The sequence below is a fragment of the Rhinatrema bivittatum genome, chromosome 6 (genome assembly GCF_901001135.1).
Source record: "Rhinatrema bivittatum chromosome 6, aRhiBiv1.1, whole genome shotgun sequence".
Lineage (NCBI taxonomy): Eukaryota > Metazoa > Chordata > Amphibia > Gymnophiona > Rhinatrematidae > Rhinatrema > Rhinatrema bivittatum.
Window position 1 is genome coordinate 246,783,323 of NC_042620.1, and position 13,527 is coordinate 246,796,849.

The 13,527-nt window shown below is 42.2% G+C and overlaps 1 protein-coding gene across 3 annotated transcripts in view; it reads left to right on the forward strand.

Moving 5' to 3' along the window:
- The window catches only part of MCM3AP (minichromosome maintenance complex component 3 associated protein), a 248,152-nt gene that overhangs the window by 150,540 nt on the left and 84,085 nt on the right, over positions 1-13,527 (forward strand). For all 3 annotated transcript variants that reach the window (XM_029606724.1, XM_029606728.1, XM_029606727.1), the window contains exons 17-18: positions 6,225-6,377; positions 13,304-13,501. In XM_029606724.1, the coding sequence (XP_029462584.1) occupies positions 6,225-6,377; positions 13,304-13,501 (351 nt within the window). The remainder of the gene's footprint in view (positions 1-6,224; positions 6,378-13,303; positions 13,502-13,527) is intronic.

The following is a 13,527-nucleotide window of genomic DNA, read 5'->3' on the forward strand; positions in this document are numbered from 1 at the left end:
GTCTCATCTACAGCTCAGCACTGGGAACCTGCATCCGGAACTCCCTATACTACCGTGTGCTGCTAACATCTATCATTCTGAGATGGGTCTCTTCTGCCGAGGACCCCTGGACTGCTATTACTGGATCACCTCATTACTGCCACCTCTGGTGGTCTCATTCTGCTGTACAATAAAAGACAAATCTTCTGTGTTTGCATGTCTCGAGTCTAGCCTAGTACTGCGGTTCCTCATGCGTCTCCTCCCCATGGGAGTGGCCATCACCGCAAGTACCCAAGAATCCACTCCAACACCTCAGAACCATAACAGTACCCTCTGGACCTAGAGGCCAAAGAATGCTTGTGCTTCCCAGAAGTGGATGTCCTGGTCTGTGCTGTCTCAAAGCGAACAACTATCCCAGTAGAGGGAGGAGCAGCCTTGAAGGATGCACATGATAGACGGTTGGAGTCCATCTTTAAGCAAGCCTTTGACGCAACAGCAATGACACTGCGGTATAACAAAAACAATAAATAAATAAATAAATAAATCACTTCCTGTTGTGCCCTGGTGGCTCATTCGTGTCTGCTTTTCTCGAGAGAGGCAGATAGCCCAGGGGCGCATCCCAGAGAGACAGTGGAGCCTGCCGCGGCCTTCCTAGCAGATGCAAGCTCTGACCTAGTGCGTATCTTAGCCAGAGGAGTAGCCTCAGTGGTGGCAGCCAGAAGTCAGCTATGGCTGCGAAATTGGTCAGCGGATGTGACCTCTAAGGTAAACCTCACAAAGATGCCCTTTAAGGGATCACTTCTATTTGGAAGCGAATTGGAAAAGCTAGCCAGTAAGTGGGGTGAATCTCCAGTGCCTCGGCTACTGGAAGATAAGAAAAAGAGGTTACAGCGCCCCTCGCCCATGAGTTGTCAGGCCAGGGGCTCCCTGCTCTTCCAGCCCTACAGAAACTCATCATTTCAGACATCTCAGCCCTCAGAAAGGTCTTGGTCCTTTCGGAGCTGACAGCCAAAAGGAAGAACTGGTTCAGTCTCAGGTTCGGCCCGAATGTCCCAATGAAGTTTGGTCAATCCATCCACGGGATGAGGAGATAAGGGGCCAACTATCCCTCTTCTATCAGAGGTGGGTCGAGATCACATCAGACAAATGGGTACTGGACATCATATGAGAAGGATACGCTCTAGAATTTCGCAGCATCCCGAGGGACATGTTCATGATATCACCTTGCCACTCCCAGCACAAACATCTGGCAGTGGAATCCACATTGATAAGGCTCCTCAGTTTGAGGGCTATAACCCCAGTACCTACACTCCAGGAAAATACAGGGCGTTATTCCATCATACCCAAGAAAGAGGTTCATTTTGCCCCATCCTGGATCTCAAGAGCATCAGTCGTCATCTGCAGGTAATTCATTTCTGCATGGAAACTCTTCACTCCTTCATAATGGCCGTATAACTGGGAAAGTTCTTAACATTCCTGGACCTCTTGGGGACCTATCTTCATATCCCAATCCCTCAAGACCACCAGCGTTTCGTGCACTTTGCGGTATTGGGCCGCCATTATCAGTTCTGGGCATTGCCCTTCAGCCTGGCGACTGCTCCCAGAACATTATCCAAAATTATGGTGGTCGTAGCGGCGGCACTGAGGAAAGAAGGGATCCTGGTGCACCCTTACTTAGATTGACTACTGCAATTCCATCTTGCAAGGTCTACCAGCTTCTACAATAAAACCACTCCAGCTGCTCCAAAATGCTGCGGCGAGAATTTTAACAAATACTAATCGGAGAGCTCATATCTCCCCCATTCTAAAAGATCTTCACTGGCTCCCAGTGAACTTCAGGATTCTCCATAAATCACTAACAATTATCCACAAAAATATTCACCATCAAACCCCACTTGATCTTTTGCACCCTCTCAAATTGCACTCGACGGCCAGACCCTTAAGGGATGCCTACAAGGGATCTTTACATGTTCCTCCAATCAAAATTGTACACCACTCAAATATCAGAGACAGGACATTCTCTATCACAGGTCCCTCCATCTGGAACGCCATGCCGCCGGACCTCAGGCAGGAAACTTGCCTACAAACTTTCAAAAAGAAACTAAAGACTTGGCTGTTCTCCCGAGCCTTCCCCGCCAATAGCCCAACAGCCTGATTTACATCTATTCCATCACTCATGTAAATAAACAAATTCTAACTGTATTCTCAAGTCATCATGAGGTCTGCTCTCCGCCTCCCTCTCATATTCCATTGTATATAGTAATTTATTTTCGTTCTCCCTCTCTTTTTTTCCTTCTCCCAGTTAAGGCATCCTTGTTATAATGTAACTTTATGCTCCTCTAAATTGTTTTTGGTTGACTGGTTGGTTATAGTTACTGCTTAGTTCGATGTAAACCGAGTTGATTTGATTTGTATCAAGAAAGTCGGTATATAAAAGCCTTTAATAAATAAATAAATAAATGACTGGCTGATATGGGCGAAGTCGTTGGAAGAGAGCCTCCAGATGAGCAGCAAGTTCAAGTCCCTTCTTCAGGAACTCTTGTCATGAACATGTACAAGAGCAGTCTCAAGCTCTCCCAGTCCTTAGAGTAACTGGGAGTCTGGTTCGACACCAAGCAGGACAAGGTCTTCCTCCCTCCCTCGAGGATAAGGAAACTGATGTGCCAAGTGCGTCAGTCAACGAACACAATGCGCCCCAGGGTGTGGAGCTATCTCCAGGTCCTCTGCCTGATGATGTCAACTCTAGAGGTAGTACCATGGCCAAGGGCACACATGCAGCCATTCCAGCGCTCCCTGCTATCACATTGGAACCTACTGTCTCAAGACTACTTGATTTGCCTTCACCTACCGATGGAAGTATGTTCTTGGCTCCAGTGGTGGCTACAGGAAGTGCATTTAAGCCAGGATGTAAGCTTGTCCCCACCGAACTGGCTAGTCCTCACAACGGATGCGAGCCTCTGAAGATGGGGGAGCCCACTGTCAGGAATTGACAACCCAGGGGTGATGAACCAAGGAAGAAGTGCACTGGAACATAAACTGCCTGGAAGCCCGAGCTGTCAGATTAGCATGTCTGCAATTCAACCACAGGCTTCAGGGATAAGCAATCCACGTGATGTCGGATAACGCAACAACGGTAGCCTACATCAACCACCAGAGTGGATCCAAAAGCCACCAAGTGTCTCTGGAGATTGACACCCCCCCCCCCCCATGGAATGGGCGGAGTTAAATCTATAAGGGATCTCGGCCTCTCATATCGTGGGAAAAGACAACCTCAGAGCAGACTTCCTCAGCAGAGAGAGTCTGGATCCAGAGGAATGGGCGTTGTCGACCAGAGTCTTCCAGCTCATAGTAGATCGCTGGGGCACCCCATCCATCGACCTACTGGACACATCTACAATGTGAAGGTCCCCCGATTCTTCAGTCACAGAAGAGATCAGCACTCCCAAGGGATCGATGCCCTTGTCCAGACCTGGCTAGAGGAGGACTTACTCCACGCCTTCCGTCTGTGGCCTTTGCTGGGCAAGGTCATTCGCAAGATCGAACACCATAGAGGATTAGTCCTTCTGGTGGCACCAGATTGGCCCAGACACCTGTGGTATGCAGATATGCAGGGGCTTCTGGTGGAGAGCCTCCTATGCCTCCCCTCACACAGGGACTTTCTCCAACAATCCTTCATGAGGACCAAACTCATTTTTGTCTTATGGTCTGGCCCTTGAGAGGGCTCGCCTGATGAAGCATGGATATTCGGTGGCTGTAATCACCACCTTGCTCTGTGTGCGTAAGTTCTTGACATCCCTGGCATACGTGCAGATCTGGAGAATATTTGAGATCTGGTACGAGGAACGCCGGGTGCCTCCTTGGATGACCAAGATCCCCATGATTCTGGAATTCTTACAGGACGGCCTGAACAAAAGACTGTCCCTGAACTCCGTGAAGGTCCAGGTGGCGGTTCTCTCCTGTTTCAGAGACGAGGTGAATGGAGCCCGCCTGTTGATACATCCGGACTTGGCACATTTCCTAAAGGGAGGTAAACACCTCCACCCACCCTTAAAGTAGCTGGTCCCCCTATGGACCCTCAATCTAGTATTGGACTTCTTAGCAGGGCCTTCCTTTTGGCCACTGCACATTCTGTCTCTACGCCTATTAACGCTGAAGACTGTATTCTTGGTGGCGATATGCTCGGCACAAAAGGCAAACATTTTTAGTGGAAAGGAAGTTCTAAAACAAAGAGTCAGAATATGAGGCTTGGAGGCTGGTATAATTAGTAGTAAAATTGATATATGGAATAGATTCTCAAGAAATGTGATTGTGATAAAAATGGTAACAAATTGCAATATATGGGACCAAGTACAAATGATTCTTATTGGTGGGCAATGATCCAGGGATAAGGAAAAGGGCATTTTCAGTGATAGCGCACTTGTTATGGAACAAATTTATTAAGGCAATTACAGCAGAAACCATCTACCTTCTGTTCAGGAAAAACTAAAATCTATTTCCATCAGATGAAAGGAGTACTTGAATAAATTATGGACAGGGCTAGCTTTAAATAGTGGTCTAAGAACTATCAATGGAGTTTGTCTAGTCTGTATTTGCGAGGAAATGTAATGAAGTTGGTTGTTTTTAACTCTGTTGGTTATTTTAGTAGAGATGAGTTGGTTTTCATGTTTGTTTTGTTATAATTCTGTGTCCATCCCTTTAAATCCAAAAAAGCAGTTTATTAATAGAAACATGATGTTAGAAAAAGACCCGATGGCCCATCTAGACTGCGCATCCATCCAATTAATTTAGCTTTATAATTCCCATCACTTCCTTAGCGATCCCCTATATTTATTCCATGTTTTCTTGAATTCAGATTCTGTTTTTGTTTCTACCACCTTACTGGGAGGCTATTCCATGTACCCACTATCCTCTCTGTAAAGAAATGTTTTCTGAGATTACTCCTGAGTCTAGCCCTTTTTATCCCAGGTCCCCTCATTCTAGAGCCTCCTTTCGATTGAAAGAGGCTTGACTCCTGTGCATGGAAACCTTTGAGATATTTAAATGTCTCTATTATATCTCGCCTTTCCTCTAGGGCAGTGATGGCAAACTCCAGACCTTGAATGCCACAAACAGGCCAGGTTTTCAGGATATCCACAGTGAATATGCATGAGATAGATTTGCATACAGTGTGCATGCAAATCTTTCTCATCCATATTCATTGTAGATTTCCTGAAAACCTGACCTAATTGGGGCACTTGAGGACTGGAATTCACCATCACTGCTCTAAGGTGTACAATATCACCTCCCTTTTTCTCCTGACCATTCCTATCCCTATATAGCCAAGCATCTTTCTGGCTTTTGTTGTTACTTTATCTACCTGTTTGGCCACCTTAAGATCATCAGATACAATCACCCCCTGATCTTGTTCTTCCTTTGTACTTGAAAGAATTTTACCTGAATACTGTATGTCTCCCTTGGGTTTTTGTATCCTAAATGCATTACTCTGTATTTTCCTGAGGCTAATGCAAAAGCAGCTTTGATCTTTCCAGTTTTAGGGATAGACATTCTGAAAGCTTAGTCAAAAGAAAGTAGAGCAAAATGCCACGAATGCTACCAATTTTGCAGCAAATTATCTCGAGATCCCTCGGAGAGAGTAATTCAGGCTGACATCCTTTAGCAGCTCACTAGTGCCCCCTAAAGGGATTATTTTTTTTTAAAGAGGCTTATGGATAAACTGTTTTATATTTGGTACCATATGACTATGTGTTTCATTGTTTTAAATATGTTTATATATGTACAAGTTTTATGAATGTTGTTTATAATCTGCACTGGACTAATAGCTCTGTTGGGAAGCTGTGAAATATAAGATGTATGTATGTATAAATAATTGTGGGTGAAGTAGGAAATCAACTGTGGCTGTGACAGTATTGCAGAAGGAAGGTTGAATGAGCAAACTAGGTGGGCCTTACAATCTTTGTTATATTTCACATTTCTATGAATAATGCATCCATATACTACAGGATAAACAGAAGAGAAAAATATTAAAGTTAAAATGATAAATATTTAAAGATGGCTTATTGAAATGTAAGGAATGATGAAAGAGATATCTTGAAAAAATTTGATTTATAGCTTTCAGAGGATAAATTTGAATTGTGACCATAGATGCCTTGTCTGAAAATAGAGATGAACTGTTCATGTTATTATTTTTCCATTTTCTTTTTCTGTTTCCTTTGGTAATGTTTTCCTTTTGTGTTGGTGATATCCAGACATGCTGTAGATGATGACCATAGAGCCCGCATTGTTCGATGTTCTCAAGAAGTGTCTACTCATCTGATGGGAGTCTTCCTTGAGGAGGAGATATGCAAGACTGCAAAGGAAACTTTACAGGAACTTCAGTATTATTGTAAATACCTGCAACAGTAAGTAAGACAAATTACATAGACACTATTATTTAAGGCTAAGGTTTCTAATTCCAGCAATATCCATCACATGTTCTAACCTATGTCCTTGTTAATCTCTGTGCTTCAAAAAAAAATTGTGACTCATCAATTCTGCTCCATACACAGGGTGACTTATAGATGACGCAGAATCATAGTCAGGATTCCTTATGTATTGCTGTCTAATCTGTATCTGCTGTCTTTCCTAGAAAAGTATGAATCCTGACTTAATCTTTAGCTTGCTCCTGCTGTGGGGCCCAGAACTGTCATGCCTGATCTCCCACAATTGCTCTCACAGATAGCCCATTAGTTCAAAGAGGAGCATAAACTCAGAGCTGCTTTCAGATTGGTCCATGCTTTGGGTTAAAAAGTAAATATATATTCTGCTATAACATAAAGCTCTTGTCCCATCTCTTGATGAAAGTACAAGACGACCATCATATAGTGTCGCTCTGTGCAAATGGCTTATATATGAAGCCTATGAGGCACAAGGACTTTCTAATCATAGGTCGCTTATACTGAGTTCATGTATTCTCCTGACTGGAGCTATAAATGCATCAGAGAGGTGCACTGCTTATGAAAACGTGATGTGCACTTATCTCTGGAAATGGCAGTCTCTCATGTGGTCCTGAAGTCTGTCCTCAGACACTGTGGTGTTTCGGAGCACGAGACTCCTTAGGGAGCTTCAGGAGAATCTTGCTGCCTGTGAATTCTGTGTCAAAGGGAGTGGAATCAAGCCTTTGTTAATGCATGTAAGCTTTCAATTCAATACATGGCCATCAATTGGAAACAAAGACTAACAGAGTTACTCTTGCGTGGTCAGCTGTATGTGCTGGTCAGGAAAGTTATACACACTGCAACAAGAATGATAAATAAGGTGTCTCGAAACCATGTGAAAAAAAGCCTTTTCTAAGAAGCGAACCTTTAAAAATGGTTGTAGGCTTCCCCATGTCATTTCCCATATATGACCTTTCAACAAATGGCCACAGGTTTGCTGATGTCATTTTCCTTTTATGGCACACTCCATATTTGGTCTTTCCCCCGTGTACGTCACTTCCTGCTGTCAATTGCAGAGCCGATGGATTTCCATTAAAAACGGCATTTTCAAAGCGGCAAAGCTGTCAGCTGCAGACAGAAAAAATTTAAGCAGGTAGCATGCAGCTTGGTGCACGTAAGTACCTATCCCATGACTTTTTACTTTTCCTAGAAGCCTCTCATGAGGAACTTTGTCAAACGCCTTCTGAAAATCCAAGTATACTACATCTACCGGTTCACCTTTATCCACATGTTTATTAACTCCTTCAAAAAAGTGAAGCAGATTTGTGAGGCAAGACTTGCCTTGGGTAAAGCCATGCTGACTTTGTTCCATTAAACCATGTTGCTGTGTCTTGGGGCCTCAACATGGTGTAGCTCAGCTGATAAGAACATAAGAACATGCCATACTGGGTCAGACAAAAGGTCCATCAAGCCCAGCATCCTGTTTCCAACAGTGGCCAATCCAGGCCATAAGAATCTGGCAAGTACCCAAAAACTAAGTCTATTCCATGTTACTGTTTTACTGTTGCTAGTAATAGCAGTGACTATTTTCTGAGTCAGATTAATTAATAGCAAGGAATGGACTTCTCCTCCAAGAACTTATCCAATCCTTTTTTAAACACAGCTACACTAACTGCACTAACCACATCCTCTGGCAACAAATTCCAGAGTTTAATTGTGCGTTGAGTGAAAAAGAACTTTCTCCGATTAATTTTCATGGAGTGCTCCCTAGTCTTTCTATTATCCGAAAGAGTAAATAACCGATTCACATTTACCCGTTCTAGACCTCTCATGGTTTTAAACACCTCTATCATATCCCCCCTTAGACATCTCTTCTCCAAGATGAAAAGTCCTAACATAGTTAGTCTTTCCTCATGGGGGAGCTGTTCCATCCCCTTTATCAGTTTGGTCGCCCTTCTCTGTACCTACTCCTTCGCAACTATATCTTTTTTTGAGATGCGGCGACCAGAATTATACACAATATGCAAGGTGTGGTCTCACCATGGAGCGATACAGAGGCATTATTACATTTTCCGTTTTATTCACCATTCCCTTTCTAATAATTCCCAACATTCTGTTTGGTTTTTTGACTGCCACAGCACACCGAACCGATGATTTCAATGTGATATCCACTATGACGCCTAGATCTCTTTCTTGGGTGGTAGCTCCTAATATGGAACCTAACATTGCATGGGTTATTTTTCCCTATATGCATCACCTTGCACTTATCCACATTAAATTTCATCTGCCATTTGGATGCTCAATTTTCCAGTCTCACAAGGTCCTCCTGCAATTTATCACAATCTGCTTGTGATTTAACTACGATTTTAAAGTATTATCCACTATGATGCCTAGATCTTTTTCCTGGGTGGTAGCTCCTAATATGGAAGCTAACATCGTGTAACTACAGCAATGGTTTTTTTTCCCTATATGCAACACCTTGCACTTGTCCACATTAAATTTCATCTGCCATTTGGATGCCCAATCTTCAAGTCTTGCAAGGTCCTCCTGTAATGTATCACAGTCTGTTTGTGATTTAACTACTCTGAATAATTTTGTATCATCCGCAAATTTGATAACCTCACTCGTATTCCTTTCCAGATCATTTATAAATATATTGAAAAGTACAAGTTCCAATACAGATCCCTGAGGCACTCCACTGCCCACTCCCTTCCACTGAGAAAATTGTCCATTTAATCCTACTCTCTGTTTCCTGTCTTTTTAGCCAGTTTATAATCCACGAAAGGACATCGCCACTTATCCCATGACTTTTTACTTTTCCTAGAAGCCTCTCATGAGGAACTTTGTCAAACGCCTTCTGAAAATCCAAATACACTACATCTACCAGTTCACCTTTAGCTACATGTTTATTAACTCCTTCAAAAAAGTGAAGCAGATTTGTGAGGCAAGACTTGCCTTGAGAAAAGCCATGCTGACTTTGTTCCATTAAACCATGTCTTTCTATATGTTCTGTGATTTTGATATTTAGAACACTTTCCACTATTTTCCTGGCACTGAAGTCAGGCTAACTGGTCTGTAGTTTCCTGGATCGCCCCTGGAGCCCTTTTTAAATATTGGGTTTACATTAGCCATCCTCCAGTCTTCAGGTACAATGGATGATTTTAATGATAGGTTATAAATTTTTACTAATAGGTCTGAAATTTCATTTTTGAGTTCCTTCAGAACCCTGGGGTGTATACCATCCAGACCAGGTGATTTACTACTCTTCAGTTTGTCAATCAGGCCTACCACATCTTCTAGGTTCACCGTGATTTGGTTCAACCCATCTAAATCTTACCCATAAAAACCTTCTCCGGTACGGGTATCTCCCCAATATCCTCTTCAGTAAACACCAAAGCAAAGAAATCATTTAATCTTTCCGCGGTGGCCTTGTCTTCTCTAAGTGCCCCTTTGACCCCTTGATCATCTAACAGTCCAACTGACTCCCTCACAGGCTTTCTGCTTCGAATATATTTAAAAAAATTTTTACTGTAAGTTTTTGCCTTTATGGCCAACTTTTATTTATTTATTTATTTATTGGTTTTTATATACCGTTGTTCAGCGTAGCCATCACAACGGTGGACAAAGTAGTGCAACAATCAATATAGATTCATTAAATTAAATAACTAGTAAAAAAAGTTACATATTAAAACATTAAAAAATTGCACATTGGAATAAGAAATACATTTGAATCTTAATATCAGATACAATTATCAATCATAAAAGCGGCATCTTAAAATTACAAGAGCATAAATATCAGTAAAAAATTACAAGAGCATAAATATGAGTAAAAAGCAGAATTAAAAGTTAAAATTACTGAGGCTTCTAGGGGTATTTAAAATAGTGTGAGTAGTTTGTTAGGTATCTTGGTATGCTATTGTGAAGAGCCAGGTCTTTAGTTCTTTTTTGAAAGTTTTGAGATTCATTTGTAATCTTAGATTGGAGGGAAGTGTGTTCCATAGTTTGGGGCTTACGAGTGAAATTGCGTGCTCACTTACTTGTGAGAGTTGAGCTGATGGAACTTAAAGGATTGTAAATAGACCTTTATTAGCTGAGCAGAGATTTCTTTGTGGAATGTGAAGTTTAATTGCTGCATTCAACCAGTCTGTTTGTTCTCCATAGTGGTACTATGGTAAAGATCTTATATTCTATTCGGGATTTTATTGGAAGCCAGTGTAATGATATTAAAATAGGTGTGATATGTTCATATTTTTTGGTGCCGGTTAGAATTCTTGCTGCCGAGTTCTGGAGTATTTGTAAAGGGCGGATGGTAGAAAGAGGTTGGCAGAGTAGGAGAGAATTGCAATAATCAATGTTGGCGAATATGAGGAGTTGTAGTACAGTCCTGAAATCAGTCGTGTTTAGGAAGGGTTTGAGTCGTCGAAGTATTAATAATTTGTGAAAACCGTCTTTTATTTTTGCCTTGATGTGTGATTTGAAGTTTAGTTCACTATCAATAATGATACCCAGGTACATGCATGTATTACCGGGAAAATTTCAGGCTCTTGGTCTTCAAGTTTAGGGGTGGGGATCGTTAGGTTGGTTTTTCTCTGTAATGGTATGATTTCTGTTTTGTCAATGTTGAGTATAAGTCTCATATGAGTTAGTAGTTGTTTGATTATGGATAGATACATAGAGGTTTGCTTGTAGGTTGAGTCTAGGGTATTTTGAATCAGAATTAATATTTGTATGTCATCAGCGTAAAGAAAATGAGTTAAGCCGAGACCAGCAAGTAGGTGGCAGAGGGGGAGGAGATAGATGTTAAATAACGTGGCCTGTCTTATCAATGTCTTACATTTAACTTGCCAAAGCTTATGCATTATCCTGTTTTCTTCTGTTGGATCCTTCTCCCAATTTTTGAAAGCTCCTTTTGAGCCGCTGTGTACCTGTGACCTGAAGTACCCGACCTGAGGTCATATTTTTGGGAGTCAGCATAGGGTCAGCGAGTCCAGGCCTTAGTGACTTATTCACCTTATTCACCTTATACTAATTTTTATCATGACAGGGTGACGTTCATGCCTAAGGTGGTGACGGATTTCCATCTTAACCAGTCAGTCGTCCTGCTAATTTTCTTTCCCAAGCCCCATTAGCACCAAGGCGACCGAGCATTGCACAGTTTGGGACTGCAAGGAAGCCTTAGACTTATATCTGGAACAGATAGTATCCCATAGACAGCCCACCCAAACTTTTGTTTCTTTTCATAAGAATAGGTTGGGCATTGCCTTTGCCAGACAGGCAATATCCAATTGGCTAGCAGATTGTATCTCCTTCTGTTATGCTCAGGCGGGACTGCATCTTGGGGGCCATGTCAAGGCTTATTCTGTGAGAGCCATGGCAGCATCAGTGGCCCACTTTCATGCAGTTCCCTTGGAGGAGATCTGCAAGGCTGCGACTTGGAGTTCTCTCCACACATTCACATATCACTATTGCTTGGATAGGGATGGCCAACGCGATAGTAGGTTTGGCCAGTCTGTCCTTCGGGACCCTGTTTGAAGTGTGGAACCCAACTCTCCCAACCTAAGGTCTGTTGTTTAGGTTCTGTTATCAGCAGCACCAGTTTTGTTGTGCCCTTTGGCACCTGGTTAGGTGTCTGTTGGTCCCCTTTTTGTGTTAGGGAACAGCCTATAGCTAGGGATTCACTCATTTGTGAGGACTACCATCGCGGAGAAAGCAGAGTTGCTTACCTGTAACAGGTGTTCTCTGAGGATGGCAGGATGTTAGTCCTCATGAAACCCGCCTGCCACCCCGCGGAGTTGGGTTTCTTCTTTTTATTTTTAATTGTAATTCTGTTATGAGACTGAAGAGGGACTCCGCGTGGACGCATGGTGTAGAGCATGCTGGGCAAGCTCGGTGTGCCTAATCAAAGTTCTAGAAACTTTGACATACGTTTTCCACATCTGGGCTTCATCTGATGATGTCACCCATGAGTGAGGACTAACATCCTGCTGTCCTCGGAGAACACCGTTTAAAGGTAAGCAACTCTGCTGTACCCATGGAGAAAGAGCAATGTATTCTAATTGGCAACATGATACTATTAGTACATAAGAAAAAAGAGCAACATGATTTTACAACCTTGCTACCCAAGATAAATGGCACTATTATATTCAAACCCAAAGAAAAAGGGCAATTTGGCATTGCTATGGATGGAGAATGCATCCTGGTACTAGAGCATAAGGAAAGAGAACAATGAAAGTGTTAGTATCCAAAACAAGTTTGGTTGAATGAGCCTCAAAACGATAAAGAAATGTCACAGATCAAAAGCTTAGAATGAATCACAAAGGCATAAAATAATATATGGAAGAAACCTCAAGAGATTTACTAGTCTGTTCCCTTTCATCCAGGCTGGATCTTTTGATGTAATTTTATCCCAGACAAGCGTTTATTTAACCTGCTCTTAAAAACCTCTAATGATAAGATTTCATCCACCCATCTGCTGCACCTCCCAAAGTAAAATGTTCCAGTGTTTGACTACTTTTATTTTTGAGAATTCTTCCTAATGTCTAACCTAAATCTTTTTGCTACCTTACAAGTCCATTTCTACTTGCTTTTTGTCATTTAAAGATGGGGAATAGCTGGTGGTCATCCTCTTCTGACCCACCCCACTCATTCCTATACATTACTCTGCAGACTGAACCCTTCCTGATTGTTGGATTCTTTCCAGGCTTTGGCTTATGTATGTTTGTTATATATTGACTGTATAGATTTAAAAAAAAAAAAATTTTGTTGAATTTTTAAAGATTGTTCTCCACTATGATGCCTTTTGAATAAATATGGGTAATCAAATGTGGTAAAAATAAAATAAGAAGAATGCCAAGACGTGCAATTCTAGAATTCACACCTTTTAATAATATGCATGCATTCTCCCATTGCAGATGGAGAGAAATGGTAGCAGCCCGAAAAAAGCTGAAGCGTCAAATGAGGGCTTTTCCAGCTGCCCCTTGTTGTGTAGATCGAAGAGAGAAACTGAAAGCTTTGTTGCCCAGTGCAGCGCATCCTTTAGACAGAGAACGCTTCGCCAAGGGGATCCTGCACCTGGGGCATGCAGGAAATGTAAATGTGTCCTGTAGCAGGTATTTATGCAACACATGTTTTGTGC